Source organism: Erpetoichthys calabaricus, chromosome 12 (genome assembly GCF_900747795.2).
Source record: "Erpetoichthys calabaricus chromosome 12, fErpCal1.3, whole genome shotgun sequence".
Classification (NCBI taxonomy): Eukaryota; Metazoa; Chordata; class Cladistia; order Polypteriformes; family Polypteridae; genus Erpetoichthys; species Erpetoichthys calabaricus.
This window is the reverse complement of record NC_041405.2, coordinates 70,820,407-70,846,528: the sequence shown is the minus strand read 5'-3', so window position 1 is coordinate 70,846,528 and position 26,122 is coordinate 70,820,407. Positions and strand designations below refer to the sequence as shown.

Here is a 26,122-nt window from a genome sequence, read left to right as displayed (position 1 = left end):
GAAAAAAGTCAGTTAGCTCCTGGCCATCTTCAGAATAAGCAGAGGACCTTCCGATTAATTTTAGCATTATTTTGAGCCTTCTGGTTTAGATAATTGTGGAAAAAGGGCAACACACTGCAGATGCTTAATTTACAGATTTTATTTTCTTTTTTTCACATTATGTGTTTCTATTGTATTTGTCTACAGGTGCGTTGGTAGATCAGGCAGTGTTTGAAGAATTGATCCGGGACCGTCTACCTCAGCTAACAGAACACATGACTGACATGACATTCTTCTCTTCAGTTTCACTGTCCTGGTTTCTGACCCTCTTCATTAGTGTTCTCCCGATTGAGAGTGCAGTCAATGTGGTTGATTGCTTCTTCTATGATGGCATTAAAGCAATCCTGCAACTGGGCCTGGCTGTGCTTGACTACAACATGGACCGTCTGCTCACTTGTCGTGATGATGCAGAGGCTGTCACTATTCTAAATAAGTAAGAACCTTACACTAGAAATGCCCTGGAGTCATGACAGATCTGTTTGAATTCATATTATGGTAGCATTTTTTAACTGAGCTTTAAGACTACATTACATTAAGTAAAGCATACATTAAACAAAAATTAAATCAGTATTTAGTGGTTTGAAATTTATTCTGTTATCCATCCATCCATTTTTGTCTCAGCTCCCAGTCTCTGTTTAATCTGAATGCCTTTATATTTATAATTAGTGCACCTCTCACAGTGCCCAAGATAGAATAAAGCTAGGCAGAATTTATATTTTTTAACAAAACTATGGTCTTGTTAAATTCAATTAACAGAATTAAGCATTTAAAATATTACAACTTCTAGTAAAATGTTACACTTAATCAGCCAGAGTATTTAAATATTTGAGGGTATTTCTCAATATTTTGGGCTAAATATGAATCACAGCAATTGTTTTATTTTTATATATCTCCCCTAAGAGCTGCCAGCCCAGACACCTAGGATAATACCTTTTCTGAAAGTCATTCTACTGGACACCAAGGTGACCTCAATTTTACCCTATAAGCACAAACACATTTGCACCTCTTGGACCTTTTAACTGGAATGACTGTATATTTATAGTGAGTGCATTTCTCACACTACCCAAGAAGAGTAATGACAAACACTCAAAACTATGGTATTTTAAAATTTGGTTAATAAAATTAAATATTTCAGTTCTTACAAATTATGACAAAGTTTTATACTTAACAGGATTAGTTAAATATTTTAGGATACTTCCCAAATAGATGGATTATAAGCCATGGGCAAAACAAACATCCAAATGCAGAAGGTGTCCATAGGGCTTTTTGTTTCTCTCCTTGGCTTGGGTCTTGGTTTGCAGCTAGCTGGAATAGTAGGCTCATTGCTTTTACCTTGTCATGCTTCTTTCTGTCTAGCTGCAGCAATATCTTCCTCAAGTGTGTATTTGCTCCTAATCCTTTTAATTGAAGGAATTAGGCAAATTGTACTTGTTTTCTTGAAATTATATAGGTTACAGAGTATGTTGAGTATGTTATTTAATTCATATGGAAATCCCATCACTTTTCGGAAATTCCACCTTTTCAAAAGTAATATCATTTAGTAGTCTATACTTCTTTATTGCTACTATGGAGCTGGTTGGGGTGTAGCTGTTTACTTGATTTTAATGTCAATTCTATTTTTCAGTATACAGTTTTGTTTTTTAGATAAATCTTTAAGATATTTCATGTAGTAACTCACCAGCTGTCTCTTTTTCAGTACTCTCACCCTTTATAAAATATAGCTTTATACAAAGCAACAAAATCTCTCAGTTGTGCTTCTGAATTCCATAATCATCACACAATAAAACATTTCTAAAATTAAGATGCCTGACTCAGTGTACCCATTTCAGGCAAAATATTGTGAGTAAACCCCTTTCTAATTGTCACATCCCTCAACCTCTACTCAGCAGTACTGGAACCAGCCACAATGACTTTCTACTCTAATTATACAATCTACTGATAAATTAAAACTGGGCTTTGTCTGACCAGGCCATTTTTAGTTATAAAGTGTTTGAACAGCCGTTATCTCTATAGTGTCTCATTTGTTGTGAATTTCATTTATCTTCTCTTCTACTTTAATTGATTTGGGTAAGAGCTTATCTATTTTGACTTTTGACATGCTTCGTGCCTACCAATGTTTTATTTTCCTGTTAATTTTACAATTGAGAGCCATCATCCTACAGAAATCATCCTAGTCGCACACCAATCTTCTGTTGGTAACAAAAACTTTGGGGATCATTAACTGTACACTCTGGGTACTTGAAACACCCAGTAAAGTGGCCATGACAGTTATTTTTTACTGTGAACATTTAACAGCTTCTCTTATTTAGTGTTCTTTGTCTCTTAGGCTATGCTAATTGCCTAGTCTTAAGTATATTTACTCATTATGCCTAGCAACTTAAGAAATCTCTCTAGTCTGTCAGTCGTGTTATATGTACTATATTTAAGAATTGTATGTAAAATTAGTCAAAGACATTTTTATCTCTGTTTCAACTGCCACCCTTTTCATGATACCTAGTATTTGTGTTAACCACATACATTCATATTTCTATATTTCAGTAGATTTTGCAGAAGACCTATTGTATTTATGTCATCATGTAGTTATATTTTCTAAGAGAATAGTAAAGTGCTGAAATAGTTAAAATAACATGATTATTTATTTGATATTGTGTCTTTGCAGGTTTTTTGATAATGTGACCAACAAAGATAGCCCTTTGCCTCCTACTGTTCAGCAGGCTCCAACTGGAAATGACGGCAAGAAGCTTCATCCAAAAGTTGATATTACTAATTTGATCAGAGAAGCTTATGAGGTTAACGTTTATTTGTGAAAATGTTTCTTTCACTTTGTTGTTTGTAGCTTAAGATTCCATTCAGGTAAAGTGTTGCAGAAGTCACTTTGAAAGATTTGTGTTGGGCTATGCAGTGTTAGAAAGCCAAAGAATGACTTAAAGGCAGTTGACAAGTGTGTGTTCAAACACAGTCAAAATATAAAGCAACTAGTGCCCTCACAAGTGAAAACAGAAACAAGTGAGCAGCTGATTTGTGCATGTAGAAGTTGCCAGAGGACAGTGGTCAAGTTATATATGATATGATTAGTGCTTTTTGCTTATAGCAACTTGAGATGTCTTTATTGTGACTGTGATGAAAGGATTTAGGAGTTTATTGGTGCAAAGCAGATGAAATAGGTTGAAAGGATCATGTATGGAGTATAGTGCAATTGTAACTTCCCTGCACTAATCAACATATAACAAAAAAAGTGGAATCTCTTGCAGAGAGATGGAATTGATAGGGGAATATACTGTAGATTTTATAACTATGTGTTTAGCTGAACATAGGGAAAAATAGGGAAAAGCCACACCACTGGAAAGGAATGTCAAAACCCAAGGATCAAGGAGACTGCAGAATTTGGTTTATTTCTTATTTTATTTGTATTTAATAAGTGGCCCTTAATTAATGACAATATGTTTTTAACCCTTTTCCTTGCTGTTGTTTCTAAAACAAGTTTGTTTGGGGAACATCTTAAACGGTAGCTTTAGGTAACATAATAAGCCATTAAAATTGGATGAAAGTACCTTCTGTCTTCCACCAATAAAAAGGACAGAGCTCAGTAGTACTTCTGGAAATGGAAAACCAGCATTTTACAGGATATTCTTTTATCCTATAGAAATATGGTAATATACGATCTGAGGAGGTGGACAGCATGAGAAAGAGTAATCGGCTGTATGTCATACAAACACTTGAAGACACTACAAAACAGAACGTGGTAAGTTTTTTCCTGTGCAACAGAATTTTTATATTTTTTTATATTATATTTACAGAATTTTTATATTTTGTATTTGTCCTAGCGAGTTAAACTTTTGACAGTGTTGCTCATCATAAAAGTTTTGTCAGCATTACTGATTTTCCATATTTTGTGTTTCCCAGTTGCGGGTTGTTTCTCAGGAACTGAAGTTTGGTGTACAGGAGCTTGAGGACTTGTATGAATTGTTTAAGGTAAAATACATACTTTGGTTTTTCTGTTCAACAGATAAAGTTTACATGCTGAATTCACACAGATAAAATTTGATGCAGTATCAGAGTGGCATGTGGTAGGAGCATTTTAGAGTTACCTCCTTTTTTCAGAAAAATAACCAATTTTGAAGCAAGATCTTGCAGTAAAATCTGATTTAAGTAAGAAAATGTTTGCATTTAGTTCTGATTTCAATTTATACAAAATATTTAAAATGTTACACTTGTCTGACTGTGTTATTAAACAAGAAAGTGCAAATGATGTAACAGCTGCATTGCAAAAGTTCCCAAGTGTGCCAAGAAGAAGAATTTGTGTCAAGATCTAGTGTTGTTTAAATTCTGTTTTCTTATTTATTTCAATGTAAATGGGAGTTTGGTGATGGAGTGAAAAATTCTCTACTGAGTTAAGTTCAGATTCTGATTCTACGATGTTCAAATTGTTAAGAAAAGTTAATGTCATGGTGTCTATGTTTGTGTGTGTGTTTGTCTATGGAAAATCCAAATAGATTTTCAAGCCTTAAAACTGTTTTCAGAAGTAACCTTCTTCAAACAAGTTACATATTTGTTTTGTTACAGACTCCAGGCTTAATGTATATGATCTTATTTGGTCCAGTACTTATTCCCACATTTTACAAAAATATTTTGACCTACTGTATGTTCAATGGTAACTGCTGTAGAAACTGTTTAATTTAACCAGAAATTCTGTAGTCTGCTTCATTTAGTCATGGGACCATGTCTATTGATTTACTAAATTTTTGCATTGGTAGTTTTTTAGATACATAATTTTTTTTAAATATACATGTATGCAATACAAACATACTCATTCAAATTAATGCATAAGTGAAGATAGCTGACAACTGGTTCGCCCTACCAGACCACATCCTGGATGGTGAAGAGAAAGAAACGAACACAAACCCAGATCTGTAAATGGTCGATGTGAACAAACGCATTAAGTTACCCCTCTACTAATCTGTCTGTCTATGCAGCATATTTACTTAATTCCGCCCAAATGTGCTTATTATCAAATTAATTATTTAAGTTGTTAATTTAATTCAGTTTCCCATTCATTTTAGTGTACATTTATATATGTACATAATGCATATTGCATACATTAATGTACTTGATACTATATTAATGCACAATACAATCTTTTGTATTACTATGGGGCTTTGCCCCCTGCTCGCTTCACTCGCCAACCCCCTGAGCCAACGCTACGCGCTAGCCTCTTTGCGGTTCTGCTGCTCACGTATGGGGATGTGGATGTACAATTTAAACAGATTTTAATCTTCATTTGAAGTGTTACATTTGCATTAATACAACATATAACTGCCCGTGATTGAATTTCGTTTCCTTCTCTGTATTAAATAAAACGACTTTTTCGAATGTTTGGTTCTAAGATTTGTTAATTGTCTTTGCAAAAGCTATTCTAACGGGAAACTGTTAACATTTTAATACGAATGGCATATCAAGATCTCCTTTGTTGTCTAATGTTATCTGCGGAAGATGTACTACATTACTTTTCTTGGATACATCCTTCTTTCTATAGTAATTTGTGTGGTGGAAGACCGGATGGTGTTAACAGTTGTAGATATATTTTGTGATATTGTAAATTGTTGTTTTCATCTTCTGCACGATCACCACCAACTGTTTCAACATAGTCTATTGATATACATTTAACCAATTTACCGTGTTATCGATCGACATTTTTGGCATAAATTCATTTTACTTCCTCCTTTCTAGGTGCTAGGATTGCCCGTGTACTCATTTTTTCTGTTGATAACTCTTTGTGATGAAATACTTCAATAAGATTTGGACATAATACGTCTTCTTTAATTGGGAACTTAAAGTGTGGAAAACATTTAAACTTTTAAGAGCTGAGAGTGCAGGAAGTGTGTCTGACAAAAGCATTCACAATACTGAGAGGTGATTGAAAATGTCTTGTCGTGTCGAAAGATTTTTTTATATAATAGAGAGATATTGTAGAATCTTCTGTTGAGTGATTAGCTACAGATCACTAAAGTACAGTTTACATGTAAGTACTTTATGGACCATCTCATACTAATTTTTTATACTCTTCTCTGTTACATATTTTAGATTGATTACATTTACACAAGAAGTATAAGTATTATGTCTCAATTTGTTCTCCTTTGGAATAAAAATATTAGGATAGTACCCTAGCATATAATTTAATGAGGAGTTTAGCTGTTTTCAGATATAAAGATGTTTGCTGTGCAGACCGGAACTCACTTGTTTGTTACTTCATTCTGAGTACTGTGTCACTTTATAAATGCCCAGATTTTACAATTCATACTCATGCAGGAGACATTTGGCGTGTGACCCATGTGGATACGACATAGGTTGTCCAAATCACAGTTACTTTGTAAATTGTGAGAAAGGAGAAATCAGGCTTCACCTGCTTTGTATCTGAATAACCCCCGAAGAATCTCAAATCTGAAAGACTGACATAAATCTTTTATCTTTTAAGACACAGTATTTTTAAGTGTTTTATCTACACACTTTAAAGGTTAGAATAAGTAATCTCCTTGTCCTCTCATGTTTGCAGAAGCAGCATTTCTTGAGTTGCTATTGGACTGCAGCCAGCCCATCTCTGAAGCACCATGATCCCAGCTTACCATATCTGGAGCAATACCAGTTAGATTGCCAGCAGTTCCTAGCACTCTATTGTCTTTTGAGTCCCTGGTCCTGTAAGGTCAATGATGACGATCTTGGCTTGAGAATGTTCTACCTTCAAGATGAAAATCAGGATGGCCTCATTAATTTCAGGGAGTTCTGCTGTGGATTTGGTAAGTTTTGTCTTTGGCAAGTTTAGTCTTCACTTTAATTATACCACCTCTAATGAAATCACTGACTGTTTTCTTACATTCTATACACAAATGATCAAAATGAATTCATATCTACTCATCTGTCCTTTACAGTAAATGGATGGTGTAATTCATTTTTTAGATATCTTTAATAATATATCTTAATATCTTTAATGGCATGCACCATTTCATTTACAGAGCATTCAAAATTAAAGTATATAATACAGTATAAGTTCCACTTGTGATTTTCCTCACTTGTATATAAATTATAATATATAAAACCCAATGACAAGGCAACTTACCAGGTATTTCTTTTGTTAATTCTAGAAAATCAATTTGCTTGCAATGAACACCAAAAAATTAAGACTACAGTAATCCCTCCTCCATCGCGGGGGTTGCGTTCCAGAGCCACCCGCGAAATAAGAAAATCCGCGAAGTAGAAACCATATGTTTATATGGTTATTTTTATATTGTCATGCTTGGGTCACAGATTTGCGCAGAAACACAGGAGGTTGTAGAGAGACAGGAACGTTATTCAAACACTGCAAACAAACATTTGTCTCTTTTTCAAAAGTTTAAACTGTGCTCCATGACAAGACAGAGATGACAGTTCCGTCTCACAATTAAAAGAATACAAACACATCTTCCTCTTCAAAGGAGTGCGTGTCAGGAGCAGTGACTGTCGCAGAGATAGAGAGAAAAGCAAACAAATCAATAGGGCTGTTTGGCTTAAGTATGCGAAGCACCGCGGCACAAAGCTGTTGAAGGCGGCAGCTCACACCCCCTCCATCAGGAGCAGACAAAGAGAGAGAGATAGAGAGAGACAGAGTTTGTTTTTCAAGCACAAATCAATACGTGCCCTTCGAGCTTTTAAGTATGCGAAGCACCGTGCAGCATGTCGTTTCAGGAAGCAGTTGCACAAAAGATAGCAACGTGAAGATAATCTTTCAGCATTTTTAGACGAGCGTCCGTATCGTCTAGGTGTGCGAACAGCCCCCCTGCTCAATCCCCCTACGTCAGGATCAGAGAAAGTCAGCGCAAGAGAAAGAGAAAAGTAAGCTGGGTAGCTTCTCAGCCATCTGCCAATAGCGTCCCTTGTATGAAATCAACTGGGCAAACCAACTGAGGAAGCATGTACCAGAAATTAAAAGACCCATTGTCCGCGGAAACCCACGAAGCAGCGAAAAATCCGCGATATATATTTAAATATGCTTACATATAAAATCCGCGATGGAATGAAGCCGCAAAAGGCGAAGCGCGATATAGCGAGGGATTACTGTACTTCACATCCAAATTAAACCTGACATCTAAATTATTGAAAAAGTGGATGAGTACTATTAGCAGGAAAATATATACTGCGATAGGAACAGTATTCTTACAACAGCTCTCTGCATTCAGAACAACAACATTTATTTATATAGCACATTTTCATACAAATGGTATAGTTCAAAGTGCTTTCCAAGATGAAGAAAGAAAAGTTTCTAAAAAATAAAAATAAGATTAGGCAATACTAAGTGACACAGAAGGTCCAATGGCCAGGATGACAGAAAAAACAAACAAAAAAAAATACTCCAGATGGACTGGAGAAAAAAAAAACAAAATCTGTAGGGGTTCTAAGGCCATGACACCACCCATTCTGGGCATTTTACCTAAAATAAGTGATCTAAATCAGTTCTCATGATTTTCAGGCTTCACATGAAAGAATTTGATGATGATTGTCGTGTGGACATTTGGGTACTGCCTTCAATCCATCAATGTAGGGACTGCCAGGTGCCTTGATCAGGTGGTGGTGGTGCCGCCGATCACCACCACAGAAAAACCAGAAAAAGAACAGCAGAGAAAGGATTAGTACGGATTGCAGTGCTATGAAGAAAATAATAATTCAATGCATGTACAGTTTATCAGGGGTGCACTAAAATGTAGCTGTGAGAAAGCTATGTTAAAATAATGGGTTTTTAGCAGTTTTGTGAAATGCTCCACCATATTAGCCAGGGAATTTCTTTCAGTAACCTATTCCAGATTTTAAGTGCATAACAGCAGAAGGCTGCCTCAACACTTCTTATAAGTTTAGCTGCTGGAATTATAAGCAGACCGTCATTTGAAGGTCTAAGGTTACGATTTGCAGTGTAAGGTGATAGGCATTCCAAAATATCAGACGGAGAGAGATTATTTAAGACTTTGTAAACCATACGCAGTATTTTAAAGTCAGTTCTGAATGGCACAGTTAACCAATGTAACAACATCAAAACTGGAGAGATGTGCTCAGATTTTCTTTTCCTAGTTAAGGTTCTGGCAGCTGCATTCTGCACTAGTTGCAACCGATTGATGTCTTTTTTTGGGTAGTCCTGAGAGGAGTGCGTTGCAGTAATCTATTCGACTAAAAACAAAAGCGTGAACTAATTTTTCAGCATCTTACAAAGTTATAAGGGATCTAACTTTTGCTATATTCCTTAAGTAAAAAAATGCTTATCCTGGTAATCTGATTAATATGTGATTTAAAATTTAGGTCAGAGTCATTAATTAACCTTAAATTCTTTATCTCCGCCTTGACTTTTAAGCCTAATCAATCAAGTTTATTTCTAATAGCCTCATTATATAAATTTTTGCCAACAACTAAGATTTCTGTTTTCTCCTTATTTAGTTTGAGAAAATTACTACTCTTCCTTTCAGAAACACAAGTAAGACATTGGGTCAGTGAACCAAAAGAGTTGGGATCATCAGGCTCTATTGATAAATACAGTTGTGTGTCATCAGCATAGGTGTGGTAGGTCATGTTATACCTTGAGGTAATCTGACCTAATGGAAGCCTGTAGATCGAAAAGAGCAGTGGACCCAGAATAGATCCTTGTGGAACACCATATAGAATATCATGTACAGTATCTCCAAAGTATAATTACCATAACTAACAAAGAATTTTCTATTGGTTAAGTAAGACTCAAACCAATTTAAGACACTGCCAGAGAGGCCCACCCACTGACTAATGAGATTTATAAGAATATTGTGATCAATGGTATCAAATGCTGCACTCAGATCTAAGAGGATGAGAACAGATAAACAGCCTCTGTCTGCATTAACCCACAAATCATTTACTACTTTAATCAGTACAATTTCTGTACTATCATTTGTTCCAAAACCTAACTCAAACTTGTCAAGAATAGCATGTTTATTCAAGTGATCATTTAGCTTCATAAAGACTGCCTTTTCTAGAATTTAACTTAAGAAAGACAGGTTAGAAATAGGTCTAAAATTTTCAAAAACAAAAGAGTCAAGATTATTTTTCTTGAGCAGGGGTTTAACAACAGCAGTCTTAAGATGGTATGGGGAGACCCCTGTATCTAATTATGAATTTACTATATCAAACACACCATCAATTAGCATATCGGACACTTCTTTGAAAAAACTTGTTGGTATTGGGTCAAGGACACAAGTGGAGGGTTTTAGTTGAGAAATTATTCTATACTAGCGACCTGGCGCGCGCTACGCAGCGCGGTGGATGACCACAGTTGAAGGACTCCCTGTTTAAACGCGGCTGCCAGTTGTGAACTGGGTCCTTCATCGCACCTAGGGTTGCCATCCGTCCTTTAAAATACGGAATCGTCCCGTATTTGAGAATGAAATTGCGCGTCCCGTTTTGAATCAATACGGGACGGGTTTTGTCCCGTATTTTTTTTTAGCATTTTTTTTTAAAGCAGCGTCTCATGCAAATCATCCCACACGCATTTTATGAAGATGCCTCCTTTCCTACTTTTGATTGGGTAATACTTGATGTCATCGTTCGTTTGATTGGTCTTTTTAACTGTCCAGTGAGGAGGGCGGGTCTTTTAAGTAGAGTCTGCAAAGTGTCATCCAAAGCCTATTTTTGTGGTTACTGTCACACTTTGTTTGACCTATTTTGGCCTATGTTAATTATTGTCAGCTATGCCTATGTGTTCAGCTACGATTATCATTAGAGAAGTCTGTTGAGTTGTAAAAGAGAAAGACTGACTGCATTTCAATAAAAGACAGTTTATTTTAATGTCCAAGTGTTCATACTTTCCTGAAAACATATTTTAAGTTGCGATTTACCACCACTGGCATGCCATTGGGCCTGTGATCACTGTGGTCTTGGCCCCCAAGGGATGTGGCCCCCGCTGCAATATGCGTCCCTTATTTTTTTGTATTAAAAGTGGTAACCCTAATCGCACCGCATTTGATTTTTGCATGGGAAACAAAATTTCAAAACAAAACCCATGATTCACGAAGTGTGGGACGCAGACTAATCAGAAGAGGTTTCAGTTGCCTTTCGTTGTGCGGCAGAGACGCGTCGTTGAGCTAATCTGTGTGAATGGTGACTGTCCGTTTCTTGCGAGCGACTGGCACGCCTTTGCCTCTTTGCTTCGTGATGACGCTGTAATGTGTCGTCTCCCGCAGCAGCAGGTTCAGTTGCCTTTCGTTTCGGCATTGTTCCGTAAGGTCTCCTCCGTACAAGTGCACATGGGTATCTGAATACGGAAAGGCATAGTGGGCCGGAAGGGAGAAAATAGAAAATCGCGGCTTAAAACACGAATTGGTGACCAGGGGAACCATCCGACTCAGACGCGGGGCTTGAAATACTCACGTGCGCAAAGGGGAAAGAACGGAGGGGGGTAAGCAGGAATTCTGAGAGGGGAAGGACTGGGGCTTTTCTACGGGGGCGGCTATACAGCCAAAAGGAACCCGGACACGGACGCCGCGCTGGGCTTTTATTATATAGATCGATAAGTAAATCTATCCTGGTGAAAGAATTTAATTTGCTTAAAATGAAATACCGGGATTTAATAGGATCGGCTTTGGAGGCATGTGTTTCTAATATCATTAATTTTGTGTTTAAAAAATATAGCAAAAGCTATCACTGGAAGCTTTTTGGAGGCATTCCATTGAGGGACCTTGGTTTAGCAAATGATCAACAGTAGAGAATAAAACTCTCAGATTACCTGCATTATTACTTATAATTTTAGAGAAGTAACACTGCCTCTCAAGACAGGCTGTGTTATTGCATTCTGATATTTTAGCCTTCAATATTTCACAGTGAACTATCAGCTTAGTTTTTCTCCATTTACACTCAGCTCTCTGACATGTTTTCTTTAAGGCAGACATTTTTTGGGTCTTCCATGGTATAATATAGTGCTGGAGGATTTTTAAACTATTTTTTCAAGAGCGATTATGTCAAAGCCAGCTCTCACTTTAGCATTAAAATTTTATATCTTACTATTTACATTAATATCACTATTGTAGTAAGCACTACAAACATGCTGGTTGTTTAGAACATTAGCAAACTTTGAAGCTGTAGATGTATCAAAACAGCATTTTTTAACAATATGCTTTTCATTAGCTGTAGCTATCAGTATTTGTACATTACATAATAACAAAAAATGGTCTGATAAACCGATATCCATGATCTGTTACACATCAACCACTAAACCCAATATGTGCGCCACTCCCACCCCCACCACCCGGGTGTGGGCTGTCTAACATGCTGGCTCAGATCAAAACAGTGCAGGAGGTTCATGAATTCCTTTGCTTTTGGGTCACACTGTTGATTGATATGAAAATTAAAGTTGCCAACACTTAGGAACCTGTCAAAGCTATTTATTATAATTGACACTAAGTCTGAGAATTCCTCAATGAAAGAAGGATTATATTTAGGAGGTCAATACATGGACAATACTAGAGACTGCAATAATCCTTGAATAACAAAGGCAAGATACTCAAAAGATGCAAACGTACCAAAGCATAAATAAATTATTTTTTAAATATAGCATAAAAGGGAAATGTGAATTTCCTCTTGGGATTAATAAAGTATCTATCTATCTATCTATCTATCTATCTATCTATCTATCTATCTATCTATCTATCTATCTATCTATCTATCTATCTATCTATCTATCTATCTATCTATCTATCTATCAATCAATCAAAGCTGAGATCTGCACACTTTAACTGGCTCTAATAAATATTTGCTAAACTGCCTTGGCGGACCGCTTGAGTAAAACTGTAATTCGGAGGTGCAGATTCGATTTAAAGGAACGATCAGTTTATTCAAAAAGGGCCAAGAGATCTTTAGTAGCCAGAATGTATTTCCATCTGGTTTTTCCTTCCTGTCTTCACTCTCTTTATGCGAAAATGTAAGGCATCTATGCCAGGTCACTTGCCCCTTAGCATCCTAAGGTCACATACTTTTCTGTAGGCTCCTTCTTTCTCCCATATATGCTAGTTCGTCTGTCTGGTGCCCTTCTGGTATTTATTCATATTTGATTGCATTAATGCATTCATTAATAATATTGCATTACTGCTGGTAAACTGGGTATTATTCTCACTGCCACATATTTTGAAAATAAAAATTTGTTGTAATAATGATAATAATTATAATAATATTGTGGGTCGGTGGGGGGAATACTTCGAAGACCTCCTCAATCCCATTAACATGCCTTCCAATGAGGAAGCAGAGCCTGGGGACTCAGAGGTGGGCTCCCCCATCTCTGGGACTGAGGTCACCGAGGTGGTCAAAAAACTCCTTGGTGGCAGGGCCCCGGGGGTGGATGAGATACGCCCGGAGTTCCTCAAGGCTCTGGATGTTGTAGGACTGTCTTGGCTGACACGCCTCTGCAACATCGCATGGACATCAGGGACAGTGCCTCTGGATTGGCAGACCGGGGTGGTGGTCCCCCTCTTTAAGAAAGGGGATCGGAGGGTGTGTTCCAACTACAGAGGGATCACACTCCTCAGCCTCCCTGGAAAGGTCTATTCAGGGGTCCTGGAGAGGAGGGTCCGTCGGATAGTCAAGCCTCGGATTCAGGAGGAACAGTGTGGTTTTCGTCCTGGTCGCGGAACAGTGGACCAGCTCTATACCCTTAGCAGGGTCCTGGAGGGTGCATGGGAGTTTGCCCAACCAGTCTACATGTGTTTTGTGGACTTAGAAAAGGCATTCGACCGTGTCCCTCGGGGAATCCTGTGGGGGGTACTCCGAGAGTATGGGGGTACCGGCCCCCCTGATAAGGGCTGTTCAGTCCCTGTACGATCAGTGCCAGAGCTTGGTCCGCATTGCCGGCAGTAAGTCGAACCCGTTTCCAGTGAGAGTTGGACTCCGCCAGGGCTGCCCTTTGTCACCGATTCTGTTCATAACTTTTATGGACAGAATTTCTAGGCGCAGCCAGGGTGTTGAGGGGGTCCGGTTTGGTGGGCTCAGGATTGGGTCACTGCTTTTTGCAGATGATGTTGTCCTGTTTGCTTCCTCAGGCCGTGATCTTCAGCTCTCTCTGGATCGGTTCGCAGCCGAGTGTGAAGCGGCTGGGATGAGAATCAGCACCTCCAAATCCGAGACCATGGTCCTCAACCGGAAAAGGGTGGAGTGCCCTCTCAGGGTTGGTAGCGAGATCCTGCCCCAAGTGGAGGAGTTCAAGTATCTCGGGGTCTTGTTCACGAGTGAGGGAAGAATGGAGCGTGAGATCGACAGGCGGATCGGTGCGGCATCCGCAGTAATGCGGGCGTTGCATCAGTCTGTCGTGGTGAAAAAGGAGCTGAGCCGCAAGGCGAAGCTCTCAATTTACCAGTCGATCTATGTTCCTACCCTCACCTATGGTCATGAGCTATGGGTAGTGACCGAAAGAACGAGATCGCGAATACAAGCGGCTGAAATGAGTTTCCTCCGCAGGGTGTCTGGGCTTTCCCTTAAAGATAGGGTGAGAAGCTCAGTCATCCGGGAGGGGCTCAGAGTAGAGCCGCTGCTCCTCCGCATCGAGAGGAGTCAGATGAGGTGGCTCGGGCATCTGATCAGGATGCCTCCTGGACGCCTCCCTGGTGAGGTGTTCCAGGCATGTCCAACCGGGAGGAGGCCCCGGGGAAGACCCAGGACACGCTGGAGGGACTATGTCTCTCGACTGGTGTGGGAACGCCTTGGGATTCTCCCAGAAGAGCTAGAAGAAGTGGCCGGGGAGAGGGAAGTCTGGGCATCTCTGCTCAAGCTGCTGCCCCCGCGACCCGACCTCGGATAAGCAGGAGACAATGGATGGATGGATGGATGTAATAATGATTCTGGTTTTAAAAAGATATTTTTGAGTATGGCTATGTAGCTTCACTGCCTGTTTTTTCTGCAGTGTTTGATTTTTCCTATTAACATCACAGTGCTAAATGCAAATTCAGTTGCTCTTGAATGACTTCAGTTAGGATCATCTGTAAACTAAAATCCAAGTTTCAAGGACTAAATCTGCACCACTTCTAATAATCATTGAAATTATCAGTATTATTGTTATTTTGCCCAGTTGTCAAACAGAAATGTTTTGCATGATTTTTCACATTTGTAGGAGATTTCTGTTTAGATTTTGTGTTGGTTTCATTTAAGACAAATTAGTTACTATTTTATTATGCAAACAACAATGTACAGTAGCTGATTGATTTTTCATCTCACTGACAGTCCTGTAGGAGACATTTCATTTTTAACTTATTTTATTATTACTTACATATAAATAAATCACATTGATTATTGAGTAAACTGAGTACACTTTGGTTGTATACGTGTCATCACTAAATTTCAAAATAACAAAAAGGTAACCTAAACTCTCTTCTAAGTTCTGTGCCAATTGTAATAATATATTTTTTTACATTTGTAGATGTTCTGTATAATGGAAACTTTACAGAAAAGCTGAAGCTATTATTCAAACTACATTTAAATCAAGGTATAGTAATACATTTGCTAAGAAATGTAGAGTCTTGATAAAAGATATACAGTGGTGTGAAAAACTATTTGCCCCCTTCCTGATTTCTTATTCTTTTGCATGTTTGTCACACAAAATGTTTCTGATCATCAAACACATTTAACCATTAGTCAAATATAACACAAGTAAACACAAAATGCAGTTTTTAAATGATGGTTTTTATTATTTAGGGAGAAAAAAAATCCAAACCTACATGGCCCTGTGTGAAAAAGTAATTGCCCCCTTGTTAAAAAATAACCTAACTGTGGTGTATCACACCTGAGTTCAATTTCCGTAGCCACCCCCAGGCCTGATTACTGCCACACCTGTTTCAATCAAGAAATCACTTAAATAGGAGCTGCCTGACACAGAGAAGTAGACCAAAAGCACCTCAAAAGCTAGACATCATGCCAAGATCCAAAGAAATTCAGGAACAAATGAGAACAGAAGTAATTGAGATCTATCAGTCTGGTAAAGGTTATAAAGCCATTTCTAAAGCTTTGGGACTCCAGCGAACCACAGTGAGAGCCATTATCCACAAATGGCAAAAACATGGAACAGTGGTGAACCTTCCCAGGAGTGGCCGGCCGACCAAAATACCCCAAGAGCGCAGAGACGACTCATCCGAGAGGTCACAAAAGACCCCAGGACAACGTCTAAAGAACTGCAGGCCTCACTTGCCTCAATTAAGGTCAGTGTTCACGACTCCACCATAAGAAAGAGACTGGGCAAAAACGGCCTGCATGGCAGATTTCCAAGACGCAAACCACTGTTAAGCAAAAAGAACATTAGGGCTCGTCTCAATTTTGCTAAGAAACATCTCAATGATTGCCAAGACTTTTGGGAAAATACCTTGTGGACTGATGAGACAAAAGTTGAACTTTTTTGGAAGGCAAATGTCCCGTTACATCTGGCGTAAAAGGAACACAGCATTTCAGAAAAAGAACATCATACCAACAGTAAAATATGGTGGTGGTAGTGTGATGGTCTGGGTTGTTTTGCTGCTTCAGGACCTGGAAGGCTTGCTGTGATAGATGGAACCATGAATTCTACTGTCTACCAAAAAATCCTAAAGGAGAATGTCCGGCCATCTGTTCGTCAACTCAAGCTGAAGCGATCTTGGGTGCTGCAACAGGACAATGACCCAAAACACACCAGCAAATCCACCTCTGAATGGCTGAAGAAAAACAAAATGAAGACTTTGGAGTGGCCTAGTCAAAGTCCTGACCTGAATCCGATTGAGATGCTATGGCATGACCTTAAAAAAGGCGGTTCATGCTAGAAAACCCTCAAATAAAGCTGAATTACAACAATTTTGCAAAGATGAGTGGGCCAAAATTCCTCCAGAGCGCTGTAATAGACTCATTGCAAGTTATCGCAAATGCTTGATTGCAGTTATTGCTGCTAAGGGTGGCCCAACAGTTATTAGGTTCAGGGGGCAATTACTTTTTCACACAGGGCCATGTAGGTTTGATTTTTTTTTCTCCCTAAATAATAAAAACCACCATTTACAAACTGCATTTTGTGTTTACTTGTGTTATATTTGACTAATGGTTAAATGTGTTTGATGATCAGAAACATTTTGTGTGACAAACATGCAAAAGAATAAAAAATCAGGAAGGGGGCAAATAGTTTTTCACACCACTGTATATAAATAATCTATTTTTGAAAATTTCCTTCATTTTGTTCTTTTAGATCTTAACTGAAGAGTAATTTTCTCTTCTGTAATTTAAATATTATATATTTTGATCCCTTGAAGTATAATTTGCTTTAATTTACATTTTTTGCCTTTTCTGTATAACTTATTTTTATTGTATACTTGCATTTCTGAATTGCTTTGAAATGTGATATCAATTAAGCGACTTTAAGATGTGCACTATAATAGATGATAAAAACCATGTCATTCTCAGGTTTTTCCTGTCTTTCTGATTCTATATATACTAGGTCCTAAAGTCCTCTTCTCAGTCCTTTGAAATATTTTTTGAACACATCTGCATCTTTTTCCATAAACTTTTTTTCTGTTTTTCTTGCTCATCTTTTTGCTTCTTCCCTTTTATTTTGATAGTGCATGTTTTTTATAGTTTGGAGACATGGTGATAAGTGTTGCTGTCTCACAGATTCAGCATTCTGGGTTCAATTCTCTCAACCTTTTGTTCTCTGTATACAGTCTGGACATTATCTCAATTTCTTTGTGAGTTTTTCTCAGAGTACCCTGCTGTAAAGAAGTGCTTGTGAGTTTGATTGGTCCTGTGTAAATGTAAGAGCATGTGTCTGTGTGTATTAGTGGTGTGTTTGCACCTTGCAATAGACTTTCACTCTGCCCAGGGCTTACTCTTTCTTTCTTTCTTTCTTTCTTTCTTTCTTTCTTTCTTTCTTTCTTTCTTTCTTTCTTTCTTTCTTTCTTTCTTTCTTTCTTTCTTTCTTTCTTTCTTTCTTTCTTTCTTTCTTTCTTTCTTTCTTTCTTTCTTTCTTTCTTTCTTTCTTTCTTTCTCCCATTGACAAGACTGGTGATGCTGAAATTGATTTAGAGGGCTTGAAACTGTTTTGTTCTCCCACTTTGCTTCACTCTACCAAGGATATTTTCATTCTTCTTTTAACTGTCAAGACTCTTCCTTTTTCCAGTCTTGTTGCAGTCTTGGTGTTCTTGCTTTTGCTTCATTCTAGTTTTCTTTCTCTTTCTGTATGTCTGTCAACAATTTCTTCTAGCTTTCACAGAAGTAGAGACAGAAAATCCTAATGTTACAAAAGGAAACAGTCTTACTAAAGAAGATCTGACCCACCTGAGTCGCTTCACTGGTCAGCTTATTTATTTATCTTTGCTCTGTGCTGTTCTTTACTGTGCAGTGTTGTATTGTTTTATTGTTTTTCTTCAGCTTTTAGGTACAAGTTTATGCCTCTGCAGTAGTTATTAACATGAGCATTTGTTTTTTTCAGTGCCTTTGTCAGATGTTGCTGAAGATGGAGTAATTCGAAAAAGCCCAGAAAAAGGTATTTGTTTTGATTTAGAGAAATTTTATATTTGCCTGAATTTTTTGATTTTCTGGTGATGAGGTATTTCAGAGTCTAATTTGCCTGTTTGTAATAACAAGGTTGCTCCTCTTCAATAATTACTGTTTTCAGTATATGCTGATTCTACAAAAAGTCAATAAACTAAAGCACTCTTGTCAAATTCAGGTTTGTTTAGCACTAAGATTACATTTTTGAAGAATTTTGCTGTTGTATTCAAACTCACAGTAAGTGCCTTCCTAACACTGAAAGGAGTTGTATTATAGTTTGCTTTAGTTGCTATTTTCTTTATATTTCCTTTTCTCCCCTTACCTGCTGTAAGTGGTAGGGCATGCACTTTTGGCCCATGCACTGCAAATAAATGCAGTACAGTAATCCCTCGCTATATCGCGCTTCGCCTTTCGCGGCTTCACTCCATCGCGGATTTTATATGTAAGCATATTTAAATATATATCGCGGATTTTTCGCTGCTTCGCGGGTTTCTGAGGACAATGGTTCTTTTAATTTCTGGTACATGCTTCCTCAGTTGGTTTGCCCAGTTGATTTCATACAAGGGACGCTATTATCAGATGGCTGAGAAGCTACCCAACTTACTTTTCTTTCTCTCTCTCTCTTGCGCTGACTATCTGTGATCCTGACGTAGGGGGTGTGAGCAGGGGGGCTGTTCGCACACCTAGACGATACGGACGCTTGTCTGAAAATGCTGAAAGATTATCTTCACCTTGCTACCTTCTGTGTGCAGCTTTTAACTATGCTGCACGGTGCTTCGCATACTTAAAAGCTCAAAGGGCACGTATTGATTTTTTTATCTGTCTCTCTCTCTCTGCTCCTGACGGAGGGGGTGTGAGCTGCCGCCTTCAACAGCTTTGTGCCGCGGTGCTTCGCATACTTACAAGCCAAACAGCCCTATTGATTTTTTTGCTCCTTTGAAGAGGAAGATATGTTTGCATTCTTTTAATTGTGAGACTGAACTGTCATCTCTGTCTTGTCATTGAGCACAGTTTAAACTTTTGAAAAAGAGACAAATGTTTGTTTGCAGTGTTTGAATAACGTTCCTGTCTCTCTACAACCTCCTGTGTTTCTGCGCAAATCTGTGACCCAAGCATGACAATATAAAAATAACCATATAAACATATGGTTTCTACTTCGCGGATTTTCTTATTTCGCGGGTGGCTCTGGAACGCAACCCCCGCGATGGAGGAGGGATTACTGTATTCCAGAATGTTGAAATTTGCAAATAGTGCCCTCGGTGAGTGTGATGTATTTATGTCGTAAGGTGATACAGGTAAATAACACAAAAAAAAAAAAAAATAGTTATACATCCTGCAAGAAAGAATTCAACCATGCCCGGGGCCAGAAATAAAAAACAGGTATTGCTTTTACAATGTCACGCGAGACCAGGCAGTGAGCCATCATTTAAAACAAGTCAACAGACCTCTAAGCTAGCAGTTGTTGGACTGCTTTTGGCAGGCAAGCATCATGTGCTCCGAACACTTAAAACAACAACATGCAACAGGCAGAAGAGGCAGCTAGAAAGCAGCAAAAAGACAGCAAATGATCCAAAGGCATATCCTTAGCATACGTTTAGCCGCAACACCCTTCACAACACGAGCAGTATTATACGTCTGGGAAGAAAGAGATGTAACCTCGCGCGGGGCAGGAAATAAAGAAACAAATATTGTTTTTACAAAAGTTTTTAAAGTAAAAGTGAAAATAATGCATATGTAACAATTCACAAGAAAATAACAATCTCTTTAAATTGTAGATTGCCTGCCTAAGGTAAAGTCATCCCTGATGAATGGGGACGTGGGAATGAGGGGCCCTTTCATCGGATTAGTGCTATTTCAGATGTGGAATGGCAAAACGGGGGAGGCAGCTTGATGAATGAGGTCTCCAGGACTTAAAACAAATCCAAATCATATTATGTGATATCATCTAATGTGAAATTCTACTCCGTACCTCTAGAATTTTTATTTTTATACTGTATTGAGTATTTATTCTGTTCTATGTATTGTACTGTATTGTATTGACCCCCTTCTTTTTGACACCCACAGCACGCCCAACCTACCTGGAAAGGGGTCTCTCTTTGAACTGCCTTTCCCTAGGTTTCTTCCATTTTTTCCCTACAAGGGTTTTTTTTTGGGAGTTTTTTCTGCTCTTCTTAGAGGGTCAAGGCTGGGGGCCTGTCAAGAGGCAGGGCCTGTTAAAGCCCATTGCGGCACTTCTTGTGTGATTTTGGACTATACAAAAAATAAATTGTATTGTATATCCGGTAAACCAAACACAGGGGTTGGCGAGCAGGGGGCGGAGCCCCCTAGTATTACTAAAAAACTGAAAGAATCTCTTAGGGTCGTCTTTCGCCTTTTCTGCTATATTCCTGTCCAACTGTATTTTAGCCTCCCTGATATCCTTCTTAATGGTTGCCCTCATGTTCTCATACGCTCTACGATTCAGTTTGCAGTCATTAGTCTTATATGCCTTATAAAGCAGTTTTTTCCTTTGCAACTTCTTTTTTAAATCTTTATTAATCCACCGTGGAGTTTTTTTAAGTTTCCTATTAATTCCAAATTTAGGTATGTATCTGTCCTGCATTACATGTAAAACATTTTTAAACCTGTTCCACACTTAAAAGCTTATCCCAGTCTATCCTACTTAGACATTGTCGCATCTGCTCAAAGTTAGCCCTACCAAAGTTCAACTTAACAATGTTAGTCTTTGCATCTGCACTCTTACAAAATACTGAGAATTGTATTACATTATGGTCACTTGACCCTAGTGGTTCAATCACCTCCTCACCCTCAATTCTATCCTGATTATTACAAAATACTAAATCCAGACAAGTTTCACCTTGTTGGTGCTTTAACATGCTGTATTAAAAAACAGTCACTGACTACTAAAAACACTTGTGCTCCTCCATCTGCAAGGTTATCCCAGTTAATATTTGGATAATTAAAGTCCCCCATGACTATAATAGCTCCCTGTAAACTTGCCTTTTTGATATTACTAAAAAGATGTGTGTTAAAATTGCTGTCTGAATTGGGTGGTCTATAACACACTCCTAAAATAAGACCTCTTTCCCTAATATTTTCCAGGCGAAGCCACATGTCCTCACTAAGATGGGGCTCATCATCCAACTGAAGAGGACTTACATTTAAATCCTGTTTGGCATAAACAGCAATCCCACCTCCTTTTCTGTTCTGTCTATCCTTCCTAAAAAATGTGTATCCCTCTATGTTACACTCATCCCCATCTTTGTTATTTAGCCAGGTTTCCGTTATTGCTATAATATCATAATTATGCTCTGCTACATACAACTCCAACTCACTTACCTTATTTTTGATACTTCTAGCATTAAGGCAAGCTATTTTTAATGTGTTACTCCTTCTCCTTGAGACCATACTTCCAAATTGAGTGCAGAGGTAAAGACCTGTCAGCAGCAAAGAGAGCAGCAACTGCCATAGGTTGAGATAGGAAACAATGGTTATTTAAAAAGGTGGTGAGATAAAAGAAATATAGATAGAAGGACTCAACATGTATTAAGGACAGACCTCAGTTGAAGGTAAAAGAAGAAAAACAGAGGGGGTTGTTATGCAAATCCTGAACATTATTGACTGAAATGTTCCAAGCCCTGAGTTCTCAAAAACATCCACAACTCTGCTGATAACTTTATATGCCCATAGCAAAAAATATAGTGCATTCACCAATTTCAATAGCCTTGTTGTTAAAGGTGTTCGTATCTTAAATCATTTTTCATGTAAAAAAATGATTTCAGATGTTGCTTAAAGGACCTTAATATTTCAGCAATGTACAATGCTAATAATAAATATTGACATGTTTAAATGTCAAAATAAAGACTTGATGTCTAACAGCCCAAGTTAACCATATCTTCTTTAACAGTCATCTTTCATATTCACATAATATGGGACAAATAAGTGCCATTTTACTATTAATACTTAAAATGTAACATAAAAAATAGAACACTTCAATGTAGTCCAACAGGTTCTTCGTTTCCAGATTGTAAGACCATAATAGAAGTAATGTTTTTCTGCCTCACTCCGCGCTGTCCGTGCAACGCGGCCACTGAGAGCTTAAACAACTTGGCACATCCACATAAAAAATGACAAGGGGTGAGCGAGCTTTCTTGAAGGCTTTTACTGGACGTACCTCATTGTAAACTGAAATATATACAAAAGAAACATACAGACATTTACAGGTGTACAATCAAAGACAATAAAGAATGATTTACAAAGCAATGCAGTACATAGCAGACAGTGTACATCCTCTTTAATAAAATACCTTTGTGCGTCCAGGTGTCCGTGTGTGTGTGTCTTTTGGTGAAGTGCGCATGCGCGGGGCTTCTGGTGAAGTGCGCATGTGCGGGGCACGGTGCGATGCGCGATATTACTGTCAGAGAAAGTTAGAGGCGTTTTACGGAAATACAAACCAGTATTACTGCGAGAGGAAATTAAAGGTACACAATACAGTGACGCATATTACAGCCACATACAAGCCAGTATTACTGTCAGAGGAGATTAAAGGCATATTACAGAAGTACAAGCCAGCGGACGTACAAGACAGTATTACTGTCACAGAAAATTAAAGACACACAGTACACGGCGGCAGCCCACGAAGAACGGTCAGCTCAGCTAGTAAACATCAACAAAAGAAAGGCTGAAAGAAAGAAAAATATGACCAACAAAAAGAATGAGGTCAAAGTCCCTTGCCATTTAATATAGACTGTTCCTACTAATGTTTATGCACTACTGTTCTAGCACCCGTTATTGGGCTAAATGACTAGTTAAACAATAAAGCTTTAAAAGACACTTACAAGGCAAGTGATTTCCACGGTTGGATCAAGACAAAGAGAAGCACGTAGACAGAGGTTCAAATTGCTGCATACCACAACTAACCAGACCGAAACAAGAGATAAAGGGGTGCTTACATGAGACACATGGGATGTATTGTATTCAAATGTTTATTATAGGACCTACGTGCTTTATGTGAGTTTCATAGACTTTTATAGTGCCACTGTGAGTGTGGGACGTGACTGACTGGTGTGTTAATAAATGACAAGATGAAATGACAAGCACAGTTCAACAAATAACAGTCTCAACTAACAAGATGTGGGGCAGAACACATGTATTTCTATGAATAACATTATTACATCTTGTGTTGAAATATATTATCTAGTAATGGTTTGGGGTATCAAAATAAGTTCTGATAAGTGTGATGTAATGAGTTCTAATTCAGAAAAGGTTGGAAAAACAGTCCTCAGATTCTTTTTATCAACCTAAACCTCCTCGCAATGAAGTGTGTTTGACATATGTATCCTGTTTAGAGTAATTTCTTTGTGAATTACTGCAAAATATTTTTTCTCAAAGTTTATAGAAAAGACAAGTCATCAATCATCTGAGGTAATAGCAGTTTTGTGTTATCTAAATAAATTTTGTGTCCTTAACCAGGAAAAGGGAAGATTGACCTTCAAGCATACCTCAAGCAATGGCAAGATGAGCTGCTCAGAAAGGAAGAAAGTATTAAAGATTTACCAAGAATGGACCAGGTAAAACTGTGAACAACAAAATCATATTGCTGGGGTATATATAGTGGTTTCATTGGTTGAAAGCTTTTGGTAGGGATGTCAATTAACTGTTAAATTTATGTACAACATACATTTATTTATGTATTTGTTTAGTAATCTGTCAGACTTTGGATTGATTTTATTATTTGTCCAGTGAGCCTGTATCTTTGTTTTTTATACTTCTGCTGGTGTATGCATTTAATATCCCCTTGATTAATAAAGTTTGTCAAATCTAATCTAATATCACTTTTTAACAACCTTTTTAAAGCCTTATTCTGTGCATTAGATAGCTATCTGTTTTTGTTTGTCCTGCCTACACATCTGCCAAACGAAAGTCTCCCAAAGCCCTTTGAAGCCATGATATGGCAATTCTCAACACTAAATAACAAGCAAATCAGTACAAATTAATTTTTACTTAAAAATGTTGAATATGTATTTGACGAAAATCTCTTTATTGAACTCTTATTATCTCTTAAATTGAGCTTAAACCATTGAGTTTAACATTCTTAGTGTTTTCATATGATATGCAATTTTTACTTATTCATTGTATTCTATTTTATTTGTGTATGAGTGTGAGAGAGGGCCGTGCGATGAACTGGTGTCTCATCCAGGGCTGGTTTCTATCTTTTGCCCAGTATTGTCAGGCAACATTCAGAATGTCCATGACTTATGATTTAATGTAATGTTATGATGTATTATTCACAGCCTACCTACCTTTCTTTACTTTTTTCTAGGCTCAATTTATTCAGTTCTCCAAGACGCTTTATAATCTCTTTCATGGACATCCAGAGGAAGAATCTCTGTACAGAGCCATTGCAACAGTTACAAGTCTCCTCCTTAAAATGGAGGAAGTGGGTCGTAGACTGCAAAAGCCTAGCTCTCCTGCTGAAACCAGCAAAGCACCTATACTGACTGGCCAGCCTGAGTCTACCACTCAAGGTGAAGGAGAATCAACAAATGTTGATGAGGTATCCAAGTTAAAAGACAGCCCTCCAGCCAACCAGGTCAAAAAAGAGCAGATTGAGTGGTCGTTTGCTTTTGAACAGATTCTTGCCTCTTTACTGAATGAACCTGTCCTTGTCCGATTTTTTGAAAAGCCAGAAGACTTTGCAGCCAAACTAGAATTTGCAAAAAAGAACCAGTTCAAATCCCAAATAAAGTAATAAAACTTTTGAAACACAAAGTTTTAAGAATTGATGAGCAATAGGTTTCAGTAATTTCCACCTCTTAGGGCTGGTTGTTGAATAGGAGATAATTTAAGAGATGCTAGAAGCCATTTGCTTTGTTGACCTGTGGGCAGCTGTGTGTTTTAGATGGGTTTACTGCTTGCACATGATTTTTTTTTCTCTGTAGATATTTTTCTGCAGCAATTTTGCCATTTTCTATGCTACAGAGATATACTCATGTGGTAACTGCCTATTTTTAAGCCTTAAAAGTGAGAGTTCAAGAATCATAAATAATGAAAAGTTCTACTTCTAGAAGTGAAATATAGCCTTTCAGATGATAGGGTGGTCATACTTAGTCTGTTGCATGATTATTCATAAAGTGATGTTTATGAATATTAACATTCATATTTTGATGATGTACAGTGTACTACATTTCAGTCTAGGTCCTCCATGTTTGGAGGTAGTAAGGGAAAGTGTCATGCAAAAGCACTGTAAATGGGAAACCGGAAGAAAATGTAATTAAGTTTTTGGAAATTGACATTTTTTGCTAATAAATTGCTAATATGGAAGGAATCAGAAGCATTTAAGCCATTTACAGAGTTTAACAATGTAGAGAAAAGCCAAGCAAAATGACACCTTTTATTGGCTAACTAGAAAGATTACAATATGCAAGCTTTCGAGGCAACTCAGGCCCCTTCTTCAGGCAAGATGTAAGAAGAAGCCTGAAGAAGGGGCCTGAGTTGCCTCGAAAGCTTGCATATTGTAATCTTTCTAGTTAGCCAATAAAAGGTGTCATTTTGCTTGGCTTTTCTCTAC

The 26,122-nt window shown here is 37.9% G+C and overlaps 1 protein-coding gene across 2 annotated transcripts in view; it reads left to right on the top strand.

The window, feature by feature from the left end:
- The window catches only part of tbc1d8b (TBC1 domain family member 8B), a 71,187-nt gene extending 45,302 nt beyond the window's left edge, over positions 1-25,885 (top strand). The window contains exons 12-21 of one of the 2 annotated variants that reach the window (XM_051935185.1): positions 187-472; positions 2,699-2,828; positions 3,683-3,781; positions 3,943-4,011; positions 6,590-6,830; positions 15,473-15,538; positions 18,263-18,352; positions 18,491-18,544; positions 24,025-24,122; positions 24,875-25,885. In XM_051935185.1, the coding sequence (XP_051791145.1) occupies positions 187-472; positions 2,699-2,828; positions 3,683-3,781; positions 3,943-4,011; positions 6,590-6,830; positions 15,473-15,538; positions 18,263-18,352; positions 18,491-18,544; positions 24,025-24,122; positions 24,875-25,303 (1,562 nt within the window). In that variant the 3' untranslated portion in view covers positions 25,304-25,885. The remainder of the gene's footprint in view (positions 1-186; positions 473-2,698; positions 2,829-3,682; positions 3,782-3,942; positions 4,012-6,589; positions 6,831-15,472; positions 15,539-18,262; positions 18,353-18,490; positions 18,545-24,024; positions 24,123-24,874) is intronic. The other variant, XM_051935184.1, reaches the window with a different exon arrangement.
- The last annotated feature ends 237 nt before the right edge of the window (positions 25,886-26,122 follow it).